Source organism: Dromiciops gliroides, chromosome X, assembly GCF_019393635.1.
Source record: "Dromiciops gliroides isolate mDroGli1 chromosome X, mDroGli1.pri, whole genome shotgun sequence".
NCBI lineage: Eukaryota > Metazoa > Chordata > Mammalia > Microbiotheria > Microbiotheriidae > Dromiciops > Dromiciops gliroides.
In genome coordinates this window covers 46029385-46057277 of record NC_057867.1, presented here as the reverse complement: position 1 = coordinate 46057277, position 27893 = coordinate 46029385, and the positions used below count along the sequence as shown (strand labels likewise).

Here is a 27893-nt window from a genome sequence, read left to right as displayed (position 1 = left end):
CAATTACAATACTCAAAGAAAGCGAGGAAACTTCAGTGCAGAGACTTTATTTACACAAACAATAACAAGAGCTTAGCTCAGGTGAGTTATTTTTTTAAAACGAATCTTCATTTCTGCGTTGTGCTAAGCCCCACGTTTAACTGGACCTGTGTCGGCTTGAATAAGAGGGCTCTCGGTCCTTGGAATGACAGTCCTTCCCACTGCTTCGGGACTTGTGTTTGTGCCTCTTCTTAGCCCTGCTTTCAGAATGTTCCTCACGGTGATGGGAGCGCTTCTCAGAGCTTCGGCTTCTTTCCCGATGCTTGCTCTTCTCCCTTCTTTTTTTCTCCCTCCTGCTGCTGGAGCTGCTCGAGGACTTCTTATGTCCCAGCTTATCCTTCTTTGAATCCTTCCTTGAGGTCTCTGCTTTCTCAAGCGGATCTCGGGAGAGCACAGGTGAGCCACTTACGTGTTTACGGCCCTCTCGGCGTTCTGGACTGGAGCCCTTCTCAAGGCCTACAGAGGCAGATTTCCCAAAGCCAACATCTTCCTTCTCCTTTCTGGTCTTGTGTCGAGATGATGCAGGCGTTTCCTGCTTATCCACACTCATTCTTGAATCTTTGTCTTTTTTCTTCCTTTTCTTTTCTTTTTTGTCTGAAAGAATAATTAAATCAGTGATGAAGAAGCAGTTATTCTATCTTCTCTACATATAGAACCAACACAGTTATCGGAGTTCATGAATGAGAATATTAAGAAGCCAACAAATAGCCTCATTATACTAAATATCAGGAAGGAGCTCCAGGGGTAAGAAACTTAGGGTTTCTAATGTTCTTGGTGTCAAAGTGATAGACAAACTAAATGCATACAAAAGATTAGTCTGATAAACCTTTAGAAAATGAAACTCAGGGAAAGGATTAACGACTTAACAAACACTTGTGAACATTGATGAGAAACGGATTTAGACCAAAATCTCATACCACACATTTCAGTGAATTCCAACTTGATGAAAGAATTCAACATTAAATAATGAACTAGTTTTTAAACTATGAAAGAAAATGGAGTATGAGATGAATTTTTTCCCATTTGACAAATAGAAGGAATCATTAACAAGACAGATGTGTTTGATCACATTAAAATAAAGCTTCTTATAACAAAAAGCAACATAATTTGATGAAAAAAGATTGGAAAACTATGGCAAATGTGACATATAAAACTATATCATATATGTATATATGTGTATGTGTATGTGTGTAGATGTATATGTGTGTATGCATGTGTGTGTATATATAGTATTTGTTTTAAAAATCAAAGGAGTATATACCTGGTCCACAATGGTCAAAATAGGGAAGTTAATAATCACTGTAAAAAATGTTACACCTCTGGGGCAGCTAGATGGCGCAGTGGATGGAGCACCGGCCCTGGAGTCAGGAGGACCTGAGTTCAAATCCGGACTCAGACACTTGACACTTACTAGCTGTGTGACCCTGGGCAAGTCACTTAACCCCAATTGCCTCACTCAAAAAAATTTTTTTTAAATGTTACACCTCTAAGTTATGAAATGGCACAACCATTTTGGAAAGCAATTTGGAATTATGCAACTAAAGTGACTAAGATATCCCTACCCTTCGAAATCAGAGACTCCATTACCCAAAGAAGACACCAATGACAGAAGAAAGTACTCAGATACTCCAAAATATTTATAGCAGCTTTTTTTGTGATAGCTAAGAATTAGAAACAAAGTAGATGCCTATTGATTGGGGAATGGATAAAAAAAATGTGGCACATAAATGTAATGAAATAGTACTGTGCTGTAAGAAATGATATATGTGATGAATACAGAGAAGCACAGAAAGATTTACATGAACTGATGCAGAGTAATGTAAGCAGAGCCAAGAAAACAATACATACAGTAATTACAACAATGTAAATGGAAAGAATCACATCAGAAAATCAAAAGTGAATACAACAAAATTATTTAAGATTAAGCAAGAATCAAAGAGATATGAGAAGACAGCCTCAATCCATCCCTTCATTAAGGTGGGAGATCTATGTGTTTTTAGACTTTTTCAATGTATTTATCAGTTCTGATTTTTTTTTCCTCTTCAAAAAAATCACTATTTGTTATATGGGATAGCTCTCTGGGAAGGGAAGGGGGGAATATTGAAAATAATTATGATGATGTAAGAAACAGAAAAACTTATTTTTTTAAAAAGTCCCACCTTGAAAACAATAAAAAATATACAAATTAAAACAACTTTGAGGTACCACCTCCAATTTGGAAAAATAAAAGCAATGAAACTCAATGCTATAGATATTATGGAGAAACAGACAATTCTTTCTTTACATAAATATATAAATACATACATTACATAAATATAACTTTCCATTACATAAATACAACTTTCCATAAAGAATTCTGAAAAAAAATCCACTTTCCAAAAAAAAATCTATTAAACTTTACTGTTTCATACTGTGCTCGCTCTCTCTCTCTCTCTCTCTCTCTCTCTGTTCCTACCCCTTGACTCAGTGCTCCATGACAACCCAGCACTCCACCAAAAAACAAAAAACAAAAAACCTCCAAGTGAAAGCACAAGAACAGACCAGTGGAGAAACCACCATCCCTGCCACCAAATGGGAGCTTGGCTTGAGACCTCTGCTTCCAAGAAAGGTCTGAGACCTTTGCCCTGCTCTCACCCACCTTTGTGTCCTGCCATGGCCTGTCTGTCTTCTATTTGTCCACACTCAGGTACCATGTGCCTGTTTCCAGCCCCCACATGTCACCCATCTTCTGTCTGTGTCTGGCTCCCATGTGTTCTTCCTCCTGTTCACTTCTCTGTCCCCAGCCCCCATGTGCCCTTGGAACCACGTGCCAGCTCCCTACTTCCACAGGCAAATTCACATTGTAGAAAAATCACTTTACATAGAGGTCTGCTGAACAGTCCACTTATAAAGCAAGAACAGTCTATACACCAATTCACTAATGACGGAATCCAAAAAATTTTGGAGAACTCCTAGAAGTAAACCGTGAAAATTATATAAACAATCATACCCTTTGTTACAACAATTCCATTTTTGTCAAGATACTCTGAAAGTGTCATTAAAGACAACAAGAAGGGAGCTATCCATTCCAAGACTTTCACAGCCACATATATAATTACAAAAAACTAGAAGCAAACTAAGTGTCCCACGACAGATAAGTTAAATAAACCGCAAAACATAATGACTAGAACAGAATGCTCCAATACAACTAAGACTAATAAATTTAAAGACGCAAAATCGAGAAAGACCTTTATGGGGGGAAAAAAGGTGAAAAATGAGCCAAAAAGTACAGAGTAAACAATAACTAACTTCACAGGAAGAAAAGTAGATGAGGATAAATGGACAAGGAATCCTGAGAGAATGACTGAGAAGTCACAACATTTTATGCATTAAAATTGAAATAGATTAAGCAAATTGATTTCATTATACTGACATTGAATATTAAGTTGATAATTCAATCAACAAGTATTTACTATGCATCTACTATCTGCCAGGCACCAAGTGAGATCCTAAATACAAGTACAAAGAATGAAACAATCTCTACTCACAAGGGGCTGATGTTCTAATAGGGGAGACAAAAGGAACATATGGAATACATATAGCATAAATATGTAGCTACAAATAAACCCAAAGTCATTTGGGAGGGAGGGCCCTAGCATGGCTGGGGGTGGGGGGTGGAGAATCAGCAAAGGCTCTTGCAGGAGGCAGCACCTAAAGCCGCATCTTAAAGTATGATTGGCGGTTCTGCTACTTATTGCCCGTGGAGCCTACCACCCCTACATGGAGCATTTCCACAGACCAGGTAATGCCAGGGATTGCAGAAAATACCAAGAACTCAGTGACTCCTTCCCAACAGCTTAAATAAGTGTTGTCCTAAAAATATTTGGTAACCCTAAAGTCATCAGGGCAGCATATTTTAGCAAAATTAACTAGCAAAGCAATAAACAATTAAAAGCATGTGTTCTGACATCGCAAATGTCACCTTTCTTATGCTTCTTCACAGGCGTCTCATCTTCAGAGGATTCGGATGAACTAGGAGGTGGGGTTTTAACCCCACAGCCCTTCTCCCGGAGTGCTCTGGTTATATCATCCAGATTCTTGGAATCCTTGGGGGGCCTATAATTAGCCACATGATCCACTCGAATCGTTCTTCCTCTTATCTAGAGCAAGAGTATCGATATTATCAGTTAATACTATCAGTTAATGCATGATACTCAAACTACCAAAAAGCCCTCTGACCACATCCACTGCTCAGACAATCGACAAGACACTGGTATCAGGGAAAATAACACGGATTTAGATATACAAGGAATGAGCTATCCCCAACCTTTAATCTCAACCAGCAAGGAAGAGGTCTGCCGCTAAAACAAAGTGCCTCTAGAGACCTGGCCAGGTGACACAGCTGGCTTTTAGGACTCAAATATTTATTAAATACTGAGTGAGCACCGGAATTGCTCTGAAGAGAGAATGTTTACATAAAGCAGACCCTATTATCATGCAGATTACCATCTAGTGGACAGACCAGACACAAACACTAATACCTCTAAGATAGAACACTACATACATAGTAAGTGCATTAGAGAGGTACAAACCCAGTGCTGAGTGAGGTCTCAGAGGGAAATTGGTTGCCAGTCAGAAAGGAGAGGCATCACCTGAGCAGGGCTCTCAAGGATGGGTAGGAATTCAATCTAACACAATCCAACCCCATAAGCACCTACTACGTGCAAGACACTGTACTTGGTGCTGGCAATCCAAGATTCCGCAGGGGAGGGAGAAAAGGCATTCCAAACACAGGAAACAGCCCAAAAGCATAGAAGTGGGAGAGCACAGGGACGTGCAAGAGACCAAGCAGTCCAATTTGGCTGAAGGGTGGTCTGCAAAGGAGACCCACGTGAGAGAAGACATTATAACGAAAACCAGGGGCAAACCCTCCCCCCTACCCTGCCCTGTCCTCCCTTTACCCATACTACCATCTTGCTCTGCTTGGACTCTTGGACCACAGTCTTCCAACTGATTGATTAACCCATCACTTTAACAGCTGACAAAAGGGGAAAAGGCTCCAGCCCTAATGCAGCCAAAGGGTTCCCGCACTTCCCCCTCCCTTATCCCTGTGGTCCCTGGCACCCCCAGACTGTGGACTGACCTTTACGACTCCTCACTTGCTTGATTTCTGAGGTCTGAAAACCCTCCTTCTCTAACAACATCCCCATACTCCTCCTCCACCACCACCACCACCACCACTTCCCTCCAGTTTCTGTCAACTTCATGACTCTCCTGTACTCAAGAACCTTGTTATGGCAAGAACCACAACCATCATGATAACAAGGCAAGCCTTACCACAGGCCAGGGGTTCTTAACCTGGCTCCACGGATCCCCAAAGAGTCTAGAGAGATTTCAAGGGGTCTGTGAACTTGAATGGGAAGAAAAGATTACATCTTTATTTCAATATAAGTGGTTTCCTTTGTTATTCTATATATTTTCTTCTGTGCATTTAAAAACATTGTTCTGAGAAGGGGTCCATGGACTTGGCTCCAGGACACAAAAAGCTTAAGAACCCCTGCCAGAGGATCACTATCCATAAACACTCTTTTCTTCCTACTGGTTGGGTGTTTCTTGGATTGGCTACATCCCCTTCTGGTGGAAAAGGCTTTAAGAATCTAGAATGACCTACAGCTGGAAGAAACTCGAGAAAAAGGTCATCTAATCCCCATTCCACTGTCCCCACTGTCCCCACTCCCCATTCCACAAAAGAGGAAAGTGAGGCTCAGAATGAGTGGATGAGCAGCAAGAGAGCACACAAGAATCAAGAACTGATCAATTCAAGAGTATTCTGCTGGCTCATTCCCTATGGCCTCCAATATCCTCAAAAACAAAACAAAAACCCTATTTTCCTCATTCCTTCCATCCTCTCAAATTACCATCCTTTTTACTGCCATATCCCTAACAAAAGAAGTCTGAACTTCCTGCCTCAACTTTCTTACCATCCAAATCCCAGTTCAATGGCTTGTAATCTGGCTTCTGACCTGCCTGTATGAATAGCATATTTCTATAGCACAATATGGTTTACAACGTGTTTTCCATACATTAGGTCCATTGATCCCTGAAAGATGGGGACTCCAGGGCCACCACTGACCTCTTCAATTGGACCTTGCTAGAGTGTGCTGCACTCCTCTTGGTCACTCTACTCCCTTGGCTTCCATAATACTTCTCCTGTGTGATCTTTTCTTCCATGCCTCCCCTGGTTCACCTCTCCCCTTCCCTCCCGAATGTGGGTGTCCTGAGTAAGGCCTCATTGATTCTCTCTCGGTGATCTCTTCCTATTTCAAGAATCCAATTATTATCTCACTATCCATATGACTCCCAAGTCTATATGAGCAGCTCCAATCTCTCCACTAAGCTCCATTCCCACAGTGTTAAGTAGACAGTAGTGGACACCTCCACTCAGATTCCCACCAGAACTTCCTCAAGCTTACCATGTCCAAAATGAAATTCATTGCCCATCCCCCACTAAGCCAACCCCTCCCTCTCAGGCTGAAAACCTCGGAATTGTCTCTGACTTACCCTTCTCCCTCAACCCCAACCACCAAGCTGCCAAGTCATTGGCATTTGAACTCCAAAACATTCAACAGCAGACACCTAGCCTTGCACATAGCATGCTTATTGAAATGAATTGATCCAATCTTCTTTACTGCTCACACTCACACTTTCACCAGCCAAGTACAAACCACCATCACCTCTTACCTGAACTTCCATAAGAGCCTCCCAACTGGTGGCCCGACCTCCAGCCTCTCCCTTCTCCAATCCACCTTTCTCATAGCTGTCAAAATAACCTAAGGTACAACGGGTCTGACCATGTCATCCCACTGGCTCAGAAAATTTTGGTGGCTTCTAGAAGTGGAAAGAGTATTGGACTGGGATTCAAAACGACATGTTAATTTACTACCTCTAACAGTTTCCAGCTGTGTGAATTAGGGCAATTTCCTCCTTGGTAAAACTAGCATAATAACATCTGCCAGTATTCCAGGGTTCTTACAAAGCTCCAACAAGTTCAGGTCTATAAAGTGCTTTGCAAACCTCAAAGCCTTATATAAATGTCAGCTATTACAATGACTATAAATTCTTTGACTCGGCATTTAAGGGTTTCCTCTATTTGATTCAAGCCCACATTCCCAGGCTTATTCCTTGTGTTGTGTCTCCTCCTCCCTGCTCCACAGCCTCAGTGCCTCCATCAAACTGGGCTTCTAAGTATTCTGTAAATGTGCCATGCCCCCATAGAACAAACTGCCTGAGAACAAGAACTACACTGATTTTCAGCTTTGTGCCCCCAAACCTTGGCATAGACACTTGTACGCCATAGATACCTCATTAAATTTATTGAATTGGTAATTTTAAAAAATTTTACAGAAAAACCTGGAAAGACTTAAATGAACTGATTGATGCTGAGTGAAATGAGCAGAACCAGAACATTGTACACAGTAACAGCAACACTGTGTAATGATCAATTGTGATAGACTTAGCTCTTCCCAGCAATATAATGATCCAAGACAATTCCAAAGGACTCATGACAGAAAATGCTCTCCACATCCAGAGAAAGAACTATGGAGTCTGAATGCAGATGGAGGCATACTATTTTCACATTTTTTTTGGTTTGGGGGGGGGGGGTTTGTGTGTGGCTTTTCCCTTTTGTCCTGTTTCTTCTTTTACAACATGACTAATGTGGAAATGTTTATGTGACTGCACACATATAACCTATATCAGACTGCTTGCTATCTTGGGGACGCAGGAGGGAGAGTGGGGGAGGAAGAAAAATTTGGAACTCAAAATCTCATAAAAAATGAATGTTGGAAACTATCTTTACATGTAATTGGAAAAAATACTACTCACCAAATTATTATTTTTTTAATTTTTGCTTTAAAGATTTCAAAAAGTGAATCAGGAACTGCCCTCGAGGAGCTGCCATTCTATAGGTGGAGACAACACATGAGTAGATACACGATAAATACAAAGTTATTTAGACAGGAAAGACATAAGCAGCTGGACAGAGGGAGGAAGCTACAAAGTGGGTGTCTTGAGTTGAGTTTTGTAGGAAACTAGGGATTCTGAGAGAGAGAGATGAGGAAGGAAACAAGAGAACACTATGGGTGGTGGTGGTTGTTTGTCCTTCATTTTTGAAGAGGACCATGACATTGGTGTGATGTCATGACTTGCAATGAACTGGATTTAAGTGAGGGAGGGTGCAAAGTCATCAACCTCACTCTCTTCTCCAGTGGCAAGATAAACATCAGGAAGACTAGAGATGGTCCCTGATGTCCTAAGGCAATTGGAGTTAAGTGACTTGCCCAGGGTAACATGGCTAGTAAGTGTCTGAGGTGAGATGTGAACTCAGGTCCTTCAGACTCCAAGGGCAGTGCTTTATCCACTGCACCACCTAGCTGCCACTGAATGCCATGGGTGAGGAATGGCAAGAAGACTCGGGAGTGCATAAAGAGAAATAATGTCTAATAAGGCTGGAAAGGTAGACTGGAGCCATATTAGGAAAGGCCTTGAAAGTCAAATGGAGCATCTATTTGACCCTAGTGGTAGGAGAGAGCCACTGGAGTTTACTGAGGTAGGGAGTGACATAGTCAGACCTATAGGTTAGGAATCCAAGCAAGAGGTGATGAGAGCCTGAATTCCAGTGGGAGCCATGTGAATAGAGAGGAGACAAATGCCACAGGTGTTGTTGAAATATATCAGGCAGGGGCAGCTAGGTGGCACAGTGGATAAAGCACTGGCCCTGGGTTCAGGAGGACCCGAGTTCAAATCCGGCCTCAGACACTTGACACATTAGACAAGTCACTTAAACCCTCACTGCCCCACCAAAAAAAAAAAAAAAAAAGAACTAGATCAGACAACACAGTCATAGATTGAATATACGGGGTGAGGGAGAATGAGGAGTTGAGAATGACTCTCTAGTTGCAAATCTGGATGAATGGAGGCATGATGGTGCCCTCAACAGAAGTAGGGAAGTTCAAAAGGGCTCTTTTTGCAGTGTGAAGAATGCTGGATTTTGGAGGCAGAACACTCAAGTTCAAATCCCAGCTTCCTGCCACTTACTTATGAACTTGGGCTGGAGTCATTTTACCTCTCTGGGCCTCAGTTTCCTCATCTGAGAAGGAAGGGGTTTGGACTAGATGACCTTTAAGGCCCCTTCCAGCTCTAAATCTAGAATCCTGTGAAGGAATATGCAAACTGGTGCAGACACATATTTTGGATATACCACAAAGAAACCCATGGAAAATCCAAAGGCAAAAGACCATAACAACAGCGAGAGCTCCCATGTCTCTAACACTTCGAGGTTTGAAGGAATAACAATAAAGCTGACATTTGTAGAGCACTTAAAGGTTTGCAAAATACTACACAAATCTTAGTTCATTTGATCCCCACAACAACCCTGGGAAGTAGGTGCTATCATGATCCCCATTTTAAAGATAAGAAAAATGAGGCAGACAGAGGTTAAGTGATTTGCCCAAGGTCACACACCTAGTATGTGTCTGAGACTGGATTTGAACTCAGGTCTCCCTGACTCCAGGCCCAGTGCTCTAACCACTGAGCTGTCAGATGCCTCTTGTACATTATAGGTACGTACAAACGTGTGCTGAATTGAATTTGTTGTTGAAGTTGTAGTTTAAAAAATGTTTACCATGAGGATTGATCAAATGTTTTCCTCATGATGCCCTTGTAATGTAAGGAGCGCAACTATTATTACCTGTATTTTCCACAGGAAAAAAGTGGGGTTCACCTCCAGGAAGTAATTTGCCAGAGGCTACAGAGCCAGTACATTTCTGAGATGAGATGTGAATCAGGGCCTCCTGACTCCCAAGCCAGAGCTGTTCCTCCTTCGCTGTGCTGTGTGTTTCCCAATCCCTTCTTTGCCCAACATACCACACATATCAGGGAGGGCCCATGGTGGAGTTGGAAGGGAATGATGGGAAGGAGCCTGCTTGAGAAGAGAGAGCATGTACAATAGTGGAAGAGGGCTAGGGAAGAAGCAACAAGTCCCTTGGTTCTGAACCTCTGCAAAGCCACTCCCGCTCAAGCCTCAGTTCTCTTATCTGTAAAATCAGAGGGTTAAATATATGTAGCACAGAGTGCTGGACCTGGGCTCAGGAGACCCGAGTTCAAATCCTGTATCTAACACTTACTGGCTGTGTGACCTTAGGCAAGGTTACTTCCCACCTTCCAGGGTTCTGTTTCCTCACTGACACAATTTTACCTTCCCTGCTGTGAAGAGAGCATTTTGTAAACCTTGCAGAGCTAACAAAATGGAGGTGGCATGATTACTAGCTAAGCTCCAAGGTTTCCTCTCGCTTGGTATTTGTGTGTTTCTACAGCAAAGGGGCAGAAAGGTGGCAGGACTTGGGGCCTGCAAGGGCTGGGCCTCAGTCTATCTTCTCCCACTACCAAGGGCACAGCAGATCCTCAATACTGTGCTCTAGTTAAGGTATTGGCTGGCAAGGACTGTGTTGACTAAGCAGGCACCTCTAGCACCTAGGAGAAATGAAGCCTGACTACTTGAGACACACTCACCTTGATCCCATTAAAATTGTCAACGGCCAAAATTGTGCTTCTCTGATCTTCATAGCAAAGAAAACAGAATCCTTTTGATTTCCCGGTCTTCTTATCTCGCACAAGATTAATGTTAACAATTTCACCGTATCTAATGATTTTAAAAAGATTAAAAGATGGGTTAGCTTCAGAGGGTAGGTCATTCAGTAAAGCACTTGTCCACACAAAGTACCCGAGATGAATGTATGTCTCTCAAGGCTTGGAAGATTTGAGATCTGTGTCAATCAATAAACATTTGTTTATCACCTGCTAGGTGCCAGGCACTGTGCTACAAAAAGAGACAAAAGACAGTCCCTGCCCTTAAACAGCTTACAATCTAATGAGGAAGATAACATGCAAACAAATATGTACAAAGCATGCTACATACAGGAGAAATGGGAAATCATTAACAGAGGAAAGGTGCCAGAATGAAGAGGGGTTGGGAGAGGCTTCCTGTAAACAATGGCACCTTGGTTGGGACTTGAAGGAATCCAGGTGTGGGGACCAATTTTAAATTGGGGAGTGTTAGCTAGGCGGCTCACCACAATACTGAGGCAAGGAAGGAGACCGGCAGCCTCCCTCAAAACAGAACAGGATTTATTTTAACAAGAACAAACTTAAAAAAAAACCCACAAACAGGATCAGTAGGATCAAGGGAAAGAAAATAAAATGGGGAAAGGGAAATTATACAACCTGAAAAAACACTACCACCCAGGAATCAGCTGAGAATATACCGCAGCCTCTTCCAACACCTTCCAGCTTCTAGCTAGAATGGCGAATTCTCCTCCCCAATCCCAGAAAACCCCACACAGCCCCAGCCAATTGGATGGCTGCTCTGACAGTCACATGACTGCTCTCACTAGGCTTCCAATCATTATAATTTTGCCAGGCCCATGTAGGCATCGGAGAGTGGTGATGATGTGAGGTGCCAGCGACATGGCAACGGCTACAACCACTGGGTGGAGCACGGTGCAGTTTGCAGAGCCCCAGGCCAGTGCGTGCTGAGGCATAAAAACCTCAAATAACAATTAATTCTTTACACAGGGAAGGAAGTCAGGAAGCAGAGTTGGGGAAGGGGTGCATTTGAGGAATGGGGGACAGCCAGAGAAAGCGCAAAGAGCCAAGAGCTAAGTGTCTTGTTTGTAGACCAGCCGAGAACTGAACACTGGACTGAAGAGTGTGTGTTGGGTTGGGGAGTAAACTGTAAGAAGACTGAAAAGGTCGGAGGGGGCTAGGTTATGAAGGGTTCTGAATGCCAGCCTGAGCATTTTGGATTTGTTTCTGGAGATGCTAGGGAACCACTGGGCAGTTAACCCAGGACTAGAACCTAGGGCTTTCCTAACTCTGAGGCCAGTTCTCCAGCTGTTATCCTGTAATTAGGGCTTTTTAAGAATAGGATCAGCAGAAAGGCCTGAAAAAAAACCCAACAACTTAATACTGTAGACGCCTTTGTTGTGCTGGTTTCAAGAAATAACCCCCTCTTTAAAGGGTAATGGCATATTTATGCATATATATAAAAATGTATATGGATGGATACACACAGGGTGGTGCCTCATTTCTCCACCATCTTCAGGAAATGAGGAACTTCACGTAAGTGAATTTCCTAGAAAACCAAAGCTTATCTCCTTTTAAGCAATCAATCTTCGTGTTCATAGGACAGAGACTTTTTTTTTTGCGGGGCAATGGGGTTTAAGTGACTTGCCCAGGGTCACACAGCTAGTAAGTGTCAAGTGTCTGAGGCCGGATTTGAACTCAGGTCCTCCTGAATCCAGGGCCGGTGCTTTATCCACTGCGCCACCTAGCCGCCCCCAGAGACTTTCAACACATACACTCAAAAGCCCCTGAGTGAAGAGCTGAATGGATGAGAGGTGCTCCCAAGAGGCTGAACTGGGAAATCCTTCCTTGCCTGTGAATTCCCAGAGCTCAGAGACAAAGAAAAGTACCTGCAAAAGAGTAGCTCCTCTTCCTCTCTGTCCCTCCTGTATGGTTCTGCCCATGGTGTTTCCCAAATCGCTACTGCTGCTGCTGCTGCTGCTGCAGAATGTCCATTTCACTAACAACTCTTCACTAACTCTTGAGAGTTTACCAAACGCTTTCCTCCTAGTCCCGGGATAAAGGAAGCACAATGGTGGGCACAGGGGCCAGAGCACCGGCTCCAGGATCAGAAAACCTAGGGTCAAACTCCACATCTGATACTTATAAGCTACCTGTGTGCCACTGGACAAGTCCCTTACCTGCCCTGGACTGCAAAATGAAGGTATTGAATTGGATGGCTTCTGAGGACCTTTCAAGTTCTGGCTCCCGCCCCTACCCAGGAACTAGTCCGACATTCAAATACACGGATCTTGTTTGTACCAACTCATTCAGAAGGAAAACTATTCTTTGCCCTTAATTAGTTCCTGTTTACCCCGTCTAAAATTTGTCTGTACATGTTTGCACATGGTCTCTCCCTTCTGTTGTTCCTAAGCTGTTTAAAGAAGAGACTGCCTTGTGCCTCTTTGTACATTCCTAACACTTAGCACAGTGTCTGGCACCTTGTAGCTGCTTAGGAAATGTCTATTGATTTATTGATGAATATGATGAAGTGATCTGTCTTTACTTCCAATGAAATCCTCCTCAGATACTTCAGTGTGCTAAGTGGGCTCTCTAAGGATAGCCTGGCAGAACACAGCTTTTGGTCAGTTCTGGCAAGCTAGAAAGACTTTGCAAAGGGCTCAGTGACAGACCATATGTTTTGCTGTCTCTTTGAAGTCATTCTAAGTATACAAGTCCTCACCAACCTGTCTGCTAGGGGAAGAGGGGAGCTGAGTCAGAGAAATTCAAAGACAGTCCATTAGAAAATGGGGACAATGATGACACTTGCAGCAACCTTGAAGCTTTGTAAACCTCTAAGTGCTAAAAGTATGGACTGGACCACTAAGGAGTAGGGAAGCTGTAACCAGCATGAGGGGTAGGTAGGGAGAAGGAGGAGAGAGACAGAGAGAGAGAGAGATACAGAGAGAAACAGAGAGACAGAGAGGGGCAGCTAGGTGGCGCAGTGGATAGAGCACTGGCCCTGGATTCAGGAGGACCTGAGTTCAAATCCGGCCTCAGACACTTAACACTTACTAGCTGTGTGACCCTGGCCAAGTCACTTAACCCCAATTGCCTCACAAAACCAAAACCAAAACAAACAAAACAAAAAAAAACCCAGAGAGACAGAGAGAAAGACAGAGAAAGAGAAATTCCAAGGTCCTTGAGGTCTAAGTCATCTCTTTGCATGCACTTCTGATGCATTTATCAATCAGGGATCAGACAAGAACACTCCCAACTGAGATTCTAATTCAAACTCAAGCTGACTGATAAAGTATGGCCAAGTCTTTGTAAAACAGACTGGCACAGTGGACACAGAGCTGACCTCAGGGTCAGGATGACATAAATTCACCATACACATATGGCTGTGGGACCTCAGACATGTGCAAGTCATTGACCACCCAGCACCCCAGGCAACTCTTGAAGACTACAAGTTGCAGAGTGAAGTTGATCTACATCTATGGAAGGAGGCTCCCCACCCAGGATCATTACACACCAGTAAAATCACACACCCAGATAAAAAATATTTATTTGTAAACAACAAAAAAAAACCCAACAGCACGCCAACTGAGATGACCAACAAGACAGAGAACTAGCCATTTGTTCTGACCCCCAATGACCTCTCCAATCTCTAAAACAGAGATTATGCACCAAAGAGAAAGCAATCTCCGCTGTGGCTCATGGTCTAGAACACCCAGAATCCAAAAGAAGGACAAAAGCCTCCATGAACCGCAGCCTATCCTGAGCTCATTCACCACCCCGTCCCCTACCACCCAGCGCAGGGACTAGCAATAAAAGCCAACCCCATACCAGAATCCCCTTCTCCCCTCTTCCAATGCCACAGAGATTCAGGCTCCAGGTTGTGGATAGACAGCGTGAAGGAGGCAGGATTCTGTCACTGCAGGAGAGCAGATGAACAGAGGAAAAGGGTCAGGAATTCAACTCTCCACCCCCCACAACCCCTTCCTTCCAGAGACCTGAAGATCCAAAGTACAGAAATCAACCCTGTAGCACCAGTGCTGCAGCTCTCTGAACTGCCAGTGCCAGGCCAGAGAACTGAGAAACAGAGGGAGCAGGAAAGGACTTCAAGACAGGAGGACATTGGGGGCAGGGGCGGGGAATGGGACATGCTGTGCAGCACTCCACTAAGCCTGAAAGAGCCCAGCATATAGCTGGAGCCAGTTCTGTCCCCACAAAGTCACTCAGAGCAGACCTAGGTGGTGAACTGTGAATTGCCCAGTGTGGGAGGAGGCTGAGACACTCTGACATCCAGTACCCAAGAAAACCAACACCAGAGAGGAGTGCATCAGAAAGAGAATGACAGGGGCAGCTAGGTGGTGCTGTGGATAGAGCACCGGGCCTGGAGTCAGGAGGACCTGAATTCAAATCCGACCTCAGACCTTTGACACTTACTAGCTGTGTGACCCTGGGCAAGTCACTTAACCCCAACTGACTCACCAAAAAAAAAAAGAAAGAAAGAAAGGAAGTGAATGACAGGGGAAAATGGGGCAGGGGGAGGGGGGGGGCGGACTAAAATTACCAAAGATCTCAGGAAGAAGAAAACACAAAGACTTTGAAAATAAGCAGATAAATCAACAACAACCAAAAAAAAAAAAAACCCAGCAAAAGGAAATATGGCCTCCATATCTAATAAACAAGTTCAGGCATCTATAAATAAATACTACAAAACAGATGAGAACTATTCAACACTTGATAAGGCAGAGGACCCTGTGGAATTTGAGGAAAACATGCTGCTCCTGAATGGTTTAAAGCAGAAGTAAGAATTATAAGGAATTATAAGAGCAGAATTTATGGCTTCCATAGCAAAAATAATAGGCAGAATAGAAAAATGTTATCTGAGCTGGCTAATCTCACCAAAGAAATAAAACAGAGAACAATAGATTGGGAATGATATACAGAGAAATGAAAGACAATCTAGAGAAGAGAAGCAAAAAAACCACATCATTTAAAGAAAATATGCCCATCGTGCAAGCAAAACATTCATCCCAAAGATAGGATGTGTAGAGACAACCTAAGGATCACAGATCTCCCAGAAGTGACAAGACAAAAAACTTGCATATCATAATGCAAGAAATAAAATGATAGAACCAGAACTTCCGAGCACAAAAAATGAAATACCAATTCACAAGAATTCTTAGATCGCCTCTAGAAAAAAAACCTAAGGCTATAAACTCCAAACCACACAATGGTTAGCTTTAAAAATTTCAATTCAGAAGCAATTTCTGCAAGCCATTAGGAGGAAAACCTTCAAATACAAAGGGGAAAAAAACTGAATAACATAAGACTATTCTACACCTACCAAAAAATGGAATAATATATTCTGAAGAGCAATAGAGCTCAGAATTTAGCCTAGGGTTAACTACTATACAAATAAGATTAACTATAAATGGAAAGAGATGGGACATTCAATAATAAAGAGGTGTTTGAAACATTCTTAGAAAGAAAACTATACCTGAAATGATTACTTGCTTCGTGAGCTCCCCAGACAACAGAAATACAAATAAGGTGAATAAATGCAGCAGTCAAGGACATCAACAGAGTTATAGCAAATAGAGTAAGAGAGTTCTTTCTAAATATGCACAAGGAACAGGAGTGAAGGTAGAAAGAAGTCAGGTGGAGGTAACAGTGAAAAGGGCAGGTCAGGTGACACCTCACCCACAGGTGAATCAACGTTTCTTTTTGGTGGGACATTATAAAGAGGGAGGGTACATGAATGATAAGATGGGGAGGAAGGGGATAGAGCAGAGTGTACCTATGTCAAACAGAGGGCTAACGACGAGGGGAAGATAATTTAGTCTCTCAAGATGAAAGGAGCCTATAGGGTAGTGAGTGATGAGGAGGGGGTAAGTACTGAAAAGTGGGGTAAAGGAGGGAAACCTGGCACTGGTGATAGAAAGGGGTCCCACTGATGAATACTCCTTGTTCTGTAAAGGGCCAGATGGGGACCTTGTGTTTTTTGTGGTCTGGGGGATTTCATGCTTGAAAAATTCACTCATCCCACCTCCAGGAGAGGGAGCTGAAACTCTTAGGGGCAACTTGCATCTGGAGGAAGGTGAGCACTTGGACCCAGAAAAGAGACTTGGAGGCAAATGGGAAAAGAAAGTAACCATGAAGAAGAGTATAGATTGGTGGTGGGCTGCATAATCAGAGACATGGTAGAAGCAAGTCCTATCATGGAGCAATGGGGCTGTCACCTGCAGAAACCAGCACTGTTCTGGGAGTGTGTCACAATGGAAAAGAGGAAGTCCATGAAGCAAGCTCTACAAAGCAGTAGTGGGAAGATACCCATTATGGATATCTGGAAGTCTTGATTCCATGAAGCATACAGAAAATAGAGAGAAACTAGATAATTACATGCATCTTCAACCAGAGAAATGAGAGACTAGAGTAGACAGAGGGGATGGATAATGAACAGAGGGGAAGGAGAGAAATCCTCTCTGGAAAGGGGAATAAAAAATTAAATTTTAAAAACTAATGACCAGAACTAGTTACAGGAGAGGAAGGGAGAGAAGAAAAAGGGGGAAGAATTAAATAACCAGATAAAAGCAAGAAAGAAAAAGGAACTAATAAACAAAACCCCAAAGGGAAAGGGTAACAAATGAGAGGATTACATGTGAGGGAAAGAAAGCCAGTGGGAATAGGGCCACCTTAAAAAAGATTAAGCTAAAATAACTGAAGAAACATAATACTGGGGGGCAGCTAGGTGGCACAGTGGATAGAGCACAGGACCTGGATTCAGGAGTACGTGAGTTCAAATCCAGCCTCAGACATTTGACACTTACACACTAGCTGTGTGACCTTGGGCAAGTCACTTACACCCCCCCAAAAAAGAAACATAATACTGTGTTTACAGAGGAAGAGAGAAAAAAATCATAACTAGAAAAAAAACAGTAACAGAGATAAATGGAGGAAATATAAACCTAATTCGCACAACTTAAAATGTGAATGGACCAAACAATACAATAAAATGAAACAAGTGACAGTTTAAGAAACACATTTAAAAAACAAAGACATAAACAAAATAAAAGAGGGGATGGAAAATATTTACCATGCATCAAGTGGATTTTTTTAAGAAGCAGAATTTATAATCATCCTAGCTGACAAAGCAAAAATAAACACTCAAAAAATAAAAAGGGATAAACAAGGAAACCAAATCATGCTAAAAAGAACCACAGACAACAAACCAATATCAGCAATAAACTTCCAAATAACTTAGCATCCAAATTCAAAGGAAACATTCATTAACCAAGTTACAAGAATACATACATAGTAACCCAATAGTGACAAGACTTCAATATCCCTTTCTCAGTTTTGGATAAGCCTAAAAGAAAGATAAACAAAAGGGGAAATGTCACACTATACAGACTGATGAAAAAACTGGAACTAAAAGACTTATGGTATCTTTCTAATTGAGACTGCAAAAGAAGATACATTCTTCTCAGCACCACATGGAACTTCTGCAAAAACTGACGATGTATCAGAGCACAGATACATGGCAAACAAAATGTAAAAAGGAAGAATTAGTTAATACATCTTTCATAGACTATAACATAATAGTCAGGGACCACAACCAAAAGACATGGACCAAATGGAAACTGTAACAATGAAACGAGTGGGTCAAAGAACAAATCATAGAAACAACTAATAATTTTGTGAAGGAAAATAGTAATGATGAAACAACATACCAAAATGTCTGGGATACAGCTAAAGCCTCAGGGGAAAAATCATATCCCTATAAATATATATTAACGAAATAGAAAAAATTAATAAACCAAATATGCATTTTAAAAAATTAGAAAGCCAACAAATAAGCAAACCTAAAATAAGCGCAAAAGAAGAGAGATTAAAAATTAGAGGAGAAATAGATTCGAAACAAAAAAAAATCATAGAAATGATAAATAAAACCAAAAGCAGGTTCTTTGAAAAGACTGATAAAACCTTTATCTTAATATGATTAAAAAGAGGGAAGAAAATCAAATCAGTAAAAGATCACACAAGGCAGGGCAGCTAGGTGGCGCAGTGGATAGAGCACCGGCCCTGGATTCAGGAGTACCTGAGTTCAAATCCAGCCTCAGACATTCAACACTTACTAGCTGTGTGACCCTGGCCAAGTCACTTAACCCCAATTGCCTCACAAAAAAAAAAAAGATCACACAAGGTGAAATTACAAGAAAACCAAAAGAAATAAAAAGAATAAGCGGAATATATTATACCATTATATGCTAATGAAACTAAAAACACAAAATAGAGGAATATCTTCAAAAATATAAAATATCCAAAGTATCAGAAGACCAGAAAGAGATCTTAAAAAAGCCAATGTCAGAAAAGGAAAATACGTCTAGCTATAAAGGAACTACCAAAGAAACCAACTCCTGGTCCTGAAGGATACACAGAAGAATTCTACCAAACTTTTAAAAAACAATTAGTGCTCATATTCTGAAGAAAGAACCCTATCTTCTAGAATCCTTTTATGAGACAAATACAGACCTAATACCTAAACCTGGGAAAGATAAAACAAAGAAGGAAAACTATAAGCTAATAGCATTAATGAATACTGACTCAAAAATTTTTAAATAAAATCCTGCCAAATAGACTACAGCAATTTATCTAAGAAATGATTCATTGTGAGCAACATTACAAAAACAATCAACATAATCATATTAAAAACCAAAATTTCCAAAATCACATGATCATCTCAATAGATGCATAAAAGGCCTTTGACAAAGTATAGCACTCTTATGTTAAAAGCAATATGAGGTATAGGCAGAGGAACTTTTAAAAAATATATTATAAAAAGCATCTATCTAAAACCAAAAGCAAATATCATACAATGGGGTTATACTAGAACCTTTTATAATAAATACAAGAGTGAAAGAAGGATGCCTACTCTCCGCACTATTGTTTGATATAGTTCTGGAAATAACAGCAAGAAGACAAGAGAAAGAAATTAAAGGCTTAGAGTTAGGTTAAAAAAGGAGATAAAGCTTTTGCTATTTGCTGATATGATAGCTTACTTGGAAAATCCTCGTGAATCAGCAAATATACTAATTGAGACAAAAGCTTCAACAAAGTTGCAGGCTACAAAATAAACTCTCAAAAATCAACAGCATTTCTATATAATGATAACAAAACTCAAAAAGGAAAAATAAAAAGGAAAAATAGAAAGGAAAATTCCATTTTAACAATAAAATGCATAAAATATCTGGGGATCAACCCACCTACCAAAGCACACAAAAGACTTGTATCGATTCAATTACAAAGTGCTCCTTAAAGAAATAAAGACCAACTTAAATAATTGGGAGAAATTTTCAGCGCTTGTGGCTAAACGAAGCCAATATAATAAAAATGACAATACTATGAAAATTAATTTACACTTTTAATGCTATGGCAAATTGCCAGGAGGACACTTCATATAACTTGACAAAATAATAACAAAATTCATTTGGAAAAAGAAAATATCTAGAATATCATGGGAAATGATGAAAAGAAGTAGGCAAGGGGGAATAGCCCTTTCAGACAACAAACCATCTTACATTGGTTAATAAAGAGAAAGGTCAATGGAAAAGACTAGACAAAGGAGAATTAGAGACAATGGAATTCAGTAACACTGATAAAGTAGGAAACATAAATTACCTAAGAAAAACTTATTTGATAAAAATTACTAGGAAAATTGGTAGACAACACCTTAGAATTCCACAATTTGAATGGATATGCAACCTTAAAATTAAAGATCATACTATAAAAAAATAAGAGAAAAAGATCATACAATTGCCACAGCAGTGGGTAGGAGATGTAGTATTCTTAACCAAATAAGAGATAGTAGTAAAAGATAAAATAAATACTTTTGATTACATAATACTGAAAAGCTTCTGAACAGACAAAATTAATACATCTAGGATAAGAAGGGATCAAATGGGGAAAATAATCTTTTTATCAAATTTCTGATAAAAGTCTGGTATCTAAGATGTATAAACAATTATATATATATATTTTTTTATATGTACATATATAAAATATATATATACACATACACACATTTATAACTAACAGACATTCCTCAATATAAATGGTCAAAGGATATGAATAGTTCTCAAAAAAAAAGAATGGCAAAGCATTTACAACCACAAGAATGAATGTTACAAACCACTAATAAGATGCAAATCAAAACAGCCCTAAGGTTTCACCTCATACCCTGCAAACTGACAAAGATGACCCAAAAAATAGAAATGTTCACTGTTGGATTGTGCACACTATAGGTTGTACACACTAATAGACTGTTTGGTAGAGCTGTGAAAAGGTACAGCGATTTTGGAAAGCAATTTGGAATTATGCAAATAAAGTCACTAAAACATCCAGACCTTTGGGCCAGAGACTCTATTATGGGGCTTATAGCCTAAGGAAAGCATGGATAAAAGAAAGTCCCCACATACACCAAAAAATGGATAGGACCACTTTTTTGATAGCAAAGAATTAGAAACAGAATTAGAAACATCAACTGGGGGATGGCTAAACAAATTGTGGTATGTGAATGTAATGGAATACTACTATGCTCTAAGATGTATGTAACGATTACAGAGAAGCATTAAAAGAAATGAATTGACAAAGAATGAAGTAAGCAAAGCCAAGAAAACAATCTACACAATGACTACAATAATATAAATGGAAAGAATGGCGCACCAAAAAAACCAAAGAGGAATGTAATCAAATTATAAGGATCAAGCATGACTGGAATAAAGAGATATAAGAAGGCATTCCCACCCCATCCCTTTGTGGAGGTGGAAGGGCCACAGGTGTTAAGCACTGCACATGTTTTTGGACTTTTCATATGGATCACTTTTGCTAGGTTTTATCCCCCCTTAAAAAATACTATTTGTTATATGGGACGGCTTTCTGGGAGGGAGATATTGAGGATAACTATAATGATGTAAGAAGCAGAAGACATCAATTAAAAATGTACTTTTAGAAAGCACATTAATTGCTTACATGCTAACAAAATAATTTCAAAGGTCTATTTTCTCGGCACTAGAAGGAGTCTCAGAGATCAATTAGTCTAATAACTTATTTCTTTTTTTTAATTCATCTTCACATTCATATTTCTAATTCATACTGTGTATATGTACACATTAATAAAAAACAACATGGCATAGTAGATATAGAGATGGCCTCAGAGCCTAATAGACCTTGGGTTCAAGTCCTGCCTCTTCCACATATTGGCTATGTGACCCTGGGTAAGTCACTCAACCTCTAATTGCTCCCAAGAAACTGTACTCAGTGAGTTAAAGAGCAGGGGCAAATTTACAATGGTAGCAGAAATTGTTTACTGGGAACTTGTTATACTTATGAAATAACAGGTCTGGACATAAAACAAATTGTGTGGAGAGATACCTTTCCACTTTTCTGGTTCTCTCCCTGTGTTCACTCACAGTATTGTAATAAAACTTGGGAAACTGAGTCACTGTGTCTTGTAATTCTTTTGGGATGACTCACGATCAATGTGACCCTAATTCCATGCCACATCAACTTAACCCTCATTGCCCCACAAAAAAAAAAAAATCATGGGGGATAACAATTATGGACAAATAAAATGATTGTAGAATAAATTGGAAACAATTAAAGAGGGAAGACACTAGCATTAAGGGGGACCAGGACAGGCAGGCCATTCGGTGGTGGGAGAAAATTGGAGAAACACACTGTCCTGACAGGAACCTAGAGCAAAGTCCTAACTGCCTCACATTATAGCTCAGTTAATTGTAACTTATGCTACAACTATAATCATGTGCAAGTCACTTCATAGTTATGTTTGTGATTTTAGCACTTTGTTGTTTAGTCATTTTTCAGTTGTGTCCAACTTTTTGTGACACTGTTTGGGGTATCAAGCTGAAAATTAATAAAATGATCAATATAATAAAAAACAAAGTGTGTGTGTGTGTGTGTGTGTGTGCGTGCGCGCGCAAGCGCACACTGAATATACTACTCTTTTGGAAAACCACATCACAACACACAACAACCTGAAATTGAACCCCACTGTATCAAAGGAAAATAGCAAAAACAACCAACAGAGTAATAGGCTTTGACAATGTATGTGCCATTCTGTTCCCAAAGTCCCCGTGCAATTCTGCTGAGGAGGAAGGTATACTTTATTTTCTGTTCTATGCTAACCTTCTCATTTCAGAGAAGAGGAACTTGAGACCTCAAATCAGTGAATTAGTTGCCAGGCTAAGACAAACCCCTAGGCCACAGGTGGCCAACCCTGAGTAGAGTGTGTTCTCAGAGGCTGTGGACTGTGACATCAACAGGAGATCACTCTCGACCAATCAACTTGAAGAACCTCCCATTTTGGGGAGGAGGACAGGAAGTAGGAAGCTGAGGCTAGCGGACTAGAGCTTCCTCTTTTGATTAGAGATATCGACTTGGTGGCAGAACTTCACATGGGCTGCTAGGAAAGCTAGGATTTCCATGCTATAAGGAATCTGTCCTCAATCTTTCTCTCTTCACTATCTTATAATATATCTTTTAATAAATCCTTAAAAGCCTAAACTCTTGCTGAATTTATCAGTGATTTTAGCCAGTTTCCCCCCAAAACTGGGGAGGGCAGATTAGAACCCACATTAGATTTTAAACAACACACTATGAACTCCATTTCCTCCACCTTCAGTTCTTTCCTGGGCCGTCATCTCATTCCTCTCTTTCCTATCTAACTTTTGGTGATTAAATTAAACTCTACGCCATCTTCTATGTTTGAATCTCTCACTCCCTTTTCCCTGTCACCAATTACAAATTGCCAAATCCTAACCCCAGGATTACTCCCAACATCTACCTTGCACTCCTATTCATGTGTTGCTTAATAGAGCTGGAGAGAATCATGAAACCATGCTAATTGGGCCCACTATTAATTTATGTTATCTAATATCAAATGGGCCCTTACTGCAGCAAGGTAATAATCCCTGTACTCCTTCCTAATTGATTCTCTGTACCACTCACCGTAAGGTCTATTCCAAACCTCATCCTTCCTCAAGCCTACTAGGGTATTCTCTCCCTCACTCTCTCAACTGAAGACCTCATCCAACACTTCCTAAAAATTGAGACCATTCACCAAGAGTTCACTCACCCTTCTCCTCATCTCACATGATTCAGCCAACTTTTCCCACTATCTCCTCCTTTCATTCCATTCTCCCATAGGTGATCCTTGCCAAAACTAACTCCTCTACAAGGACCTTTTGAGTCCATCCTCAACCATCTTCTCTTAGAGATTGCTCCTTCTATCATCCCCACTCTGCTCCTCATCTATAATCTCTATCTATTGGTTTCATTCCGGCTACCTTAGAAACCCACTCACATCTCAACCATTCTTAAAAATCCCTCACATGATTCAACTATACCTGATAGCTGTGGTCTTCTCATCACCTTCTTAGCTAAATTCCTTAAGAAATGCATGTACACTCAATGCCCTCCACTTCCTCTCTTCTCATTCTCTCCAAAAAACATCTGCAATCTGGCTTCTAAATGCATCATTAAACTGAAAAATATGCACTCTTCAAAATAAGCAATGATCTCTTCATTATGAGACCTAATTATTTCTCAATTCTCATCCTTCTTGACCTCTCAGCAATATTTGACACTACTGATCGATCGCGCGCTCGCTCTCTCTCTCTCTCTCTCTACCTGGATACTCTCTCCTCTCTAAGTTTTTGTGACACTGTTCTCTCCTAGTTCTCCTAACCTGTCTGACTGCTCCTTCTCAGTCTCCCGATCCGGGATATACTGATCATGGGTGTCTCCCAAGACTGTCCTGAGCTCTCTTCTCCCTCGATCTCATTTGCTGATCTCATCAACTCATGGGGGTTCATTTATCTCAATACAGATAATCCTCAGATCTACTTCTCCATCCCTACCTTTTCCTGATATCCAATCCCACATCACTAACTGTTTTTTGGACATCTCAGACTGGAAGTGCCAAAAGCCTCTCAAATTCAACATGTCCAAAACAAATCTCATTATCTTTCCTCCCAAACCCTCTCACTACAGCTAAGGGCACCGCCATATTCCCAGTCACCCAGGCTCAAAACCTAAATGTTATTTTCAATTTCTCACTTTTACTCACCCCATATGTCCAATCTGTTGCCAAGTCTTGTTGATTCTTCCATCTTAGCATCTCTTAGCTATGTCCCCTTCTGTCTACTCACACAGCCATCACCCCATCACAGGTCACCATCACCTCAAACCTGAACTATTACATTAACCTTCTGGTTGCTCTACCTCCTTCAAATCTCTCCCCAGGCCAATCCCTTCTCCAATCAGCTGCCAAAATGATTTTCCTCAAGTCCAGGTGAGACCATGTAGTAATCAACTCCAGTGGTTCCCTATTACCTCCAGGGTCAAATTTAAAGTCCTAGATGGCTTTTAAAGCACTTCACAACCTGACCCCTTCCAACTTTTTCCAGTCTTCTTATACGTTACTGTGATTCAGCAACACTGGCCTCCTTATTCTTTCTTACACAAGACATTCCATATCTCCCAACTATGCCTGAAATGTTCTCCCTGCCTCCTTACCACTCCCTAACCCTCCCTGCCGTTCTTCAAGACTCAGCTAAAATACAAGTTCTTTCCCAGTAACTCCCAAATTGTTTGTCCCACCCAGATTAGAGTTCATTTATACTGTATATATCTCCTATTTATTCATTATACGTATGTATGTATGTGTTTTATTGTATTTATTACATGTATTGTATTTATTTATCTGTGTGTGGTCTCTTGCATCAGAATTTAAGCTCTTTGAAGTAAGGAACTGTTTTTGCCTTCCTCTGTATCCCCAGCACTTGGTCTAGGGGAGGAGTAAACATTTAATCAAAGCTTGTCAATTGATTTCTCTCAGCACAATGTTAAAGTTAACAATTAAATGCTTGCTGAATGAATGAATTCTATAATTACTAAGCTCACCCAATGGAAGAGCTGGAAAAGGGCTTAAAGACAACCCAGTCCAACTCCTTCATTTTACACAAGAGGAAACTGAGTCCCAGAGAGGGAAAGTTATTCATTCAAGCTCACATGGTAAATTACTGGCAAACTTTCCAGACAACTACTCCACTCCCAGATGTTTTCAGTGTACCATGGTGCCTCTCTTCTTAATGTTACTAGCAGATGCAAAATGAGGTTTCACTATTGTAGTAGCAACTGGAATGTAACTTACTGGGAAAATACACAGATGATATCTCCTTCAGTTAATTCATAAGGGAGCCCTCCTAGGAAAAAAGATAACAGGGATCATTAGCCATCACTCAGCACTCCAATAAGATGGATGTATATCCACATGATCATACCTATTGTGGATTCATTCTATGTATAGCTATAGACTTTAAAGTCATGTCCACAGTATATTAATTGTTCATTCTGATTTATATAGCACTTTCCAAGTCATAAAGTATTTTCTCCACAACTACCCTTGGAGGTCAGCAAAACAAATCTTATGTTGATACTACCAATGAGGAAATGGAGAGTCAGAGAGTAAAACTGACTTGCCTGGTGTCACATAGTTATTAAGTGACAGAGCTGGGGTTTGAACTCAAGTTTTCTCATTCCAAACTCAATGTTCTTTTCATTATACTATAAATACACAAAGGAGCCATGATTTTGTCAGCATAGGGAATTTCCTTCCAGTATGGGAGCTTCCTCCAACAATTCAGATCACAGCAACCAATGACTTAGCAGTTAAGTCCTAGAAAGCTGACTGAGCCACATGGAGATAATGTGATCTGTGATCAAACAGCTACTTACTAAATATCAAATGTGGGATTAGATTTTCTTGACTCCAAACCCAGCATTATCTACTATACCACACTGCCTCTTTCCACATACTCTTATTATTTTTATTTTATTTTTGCTCAGGGGAGACCCTCAGGGTTTCTGGCCAAAACAGAAACAATCGCTATTTAGCTCTTTACACTCACACAGAGCCATCAGAACCCAAACAATAACCAAATGAGGCTTGGACTAGAACCCACGTTGGCCAATCAATGAGAGTGATTTGAGTTTAAGGCATGATCCCAATAAGCGTTATCAAAGCCTAGGTTTCCAATTTTTAAATTTTTAATATTTTTAATTTTTATTGTAAAAATCATAAATGAAACTACATGGGGGAAAAGAGTTTAAACTGTTTGCTTTTTTTAAAAATATGGTAGAATAGATAAGTAGGAAAGAGAAAAGAAAGAAATCTAGCCCATAAACCCCAAGATATCTTGTGAGGTTTCAGCAATCAAAATTTCTATTCCTTTGGGCAGAGCACCCACAGGTAAGGATATAATTCCCTATGTGGGCAGAGGAAGGAATTGGGAAGGAAGGCAGGCCACTAGATTGTACAGTACAGGCTTTGATCCCGGAGGTGCCAGGGAACCACTGATAGAGCTTGAGGTCGGAGGCCTACTTAGGTCTTCTTGTGCTTTCCCCTACCAGCTATTCCACTGTCGCTTCCTTTTCTGTGAATGAAAATGCTAAGCCTGGCTTCCTAGAGCCCGTGGAGGGGACAAAGGAGCTAAGACATCGAGGGAGGTGTGGAAATCCTCAGGTGCCCTGCCCACTATAGGAGGCTCTGAGGCCCCAGTGGCGCGCGGGCCGGTCAGCGGCCTGGAAGAGTACGGAGCCTGGCGCATCCTAGGCTCTTATTAAACGTTTATTGAATTGAACCGAAGAGGAGGGGAGCAGTGGGTGTAGGCTTCGTCCGAGGGGAGGGGGGAGAAGGAGGGGATAGGAGGGAGAAGGGAGGAGGGAGGAGGGAGGAGGGGACCCGGAGGCCTCACCCAAGAAGATCCAAGCGCTGTCCTTGTACTCGGCGTGCCAGGACACCTTCTCGGCCACTCCGAGCTCCACCTCCCGCTCGTTCAGCTCATTGATGAGCTTCACCTTGGTCAAGGCACTGCGGGGGCGAGAAGAGGAGAGCGGGGATGAGGGGGAGGCCGGAAAGCCCCGCCCGAGGCCAGCGCCCGGCCCTCGTCCCCCCCTGCGCTGGGACGCCCTCCCGACCTAGGGCAGCTGACCAGCCCCAACCCCGCCTGCCCACCCCATTGCCTGCCCCAGGGCCCCCAACCCCAAAAACCATCAGTCTCTTACTTCATTTTGAGAGACCTGTCCGAGCGTCGTCTTTCCGGGTTGCCTAGAGCACCGCGCCTGCGCAGTACAAAGAAGCCGAGTCTACGCAAGCGCGA

General features: G+C 41.3%; 1 protein-coding gene across 1 annotated transcript; it reads right to left on the bottom strand.

Annotated features, from left to right (window-relative positions):
- Positions 1-31: 31 nt before the first annotated feature.
- On the bottom strand, positions 32-27893 carry RBMX2 (RNA binding motif protein X-linked 2). The gene is made up of 6 exons (XM_043974811.1): positions 27799-27893; positions 27489-27604; positions 25886-25937; positions 10588-10717; positions 4001-4178; positions 32-633 (listed from the first exon to the last, which is right to left on the bottom strand). Exons 1-6 carry the CDS (start codon positions 27801-27803, stop codon positions 137-139), a joined length of 978 nt encoding a protein of 325 aa, XP_043830746.1. The 5' UTR covers positions 27804-27893; the 3' UTR covers positions 32-136.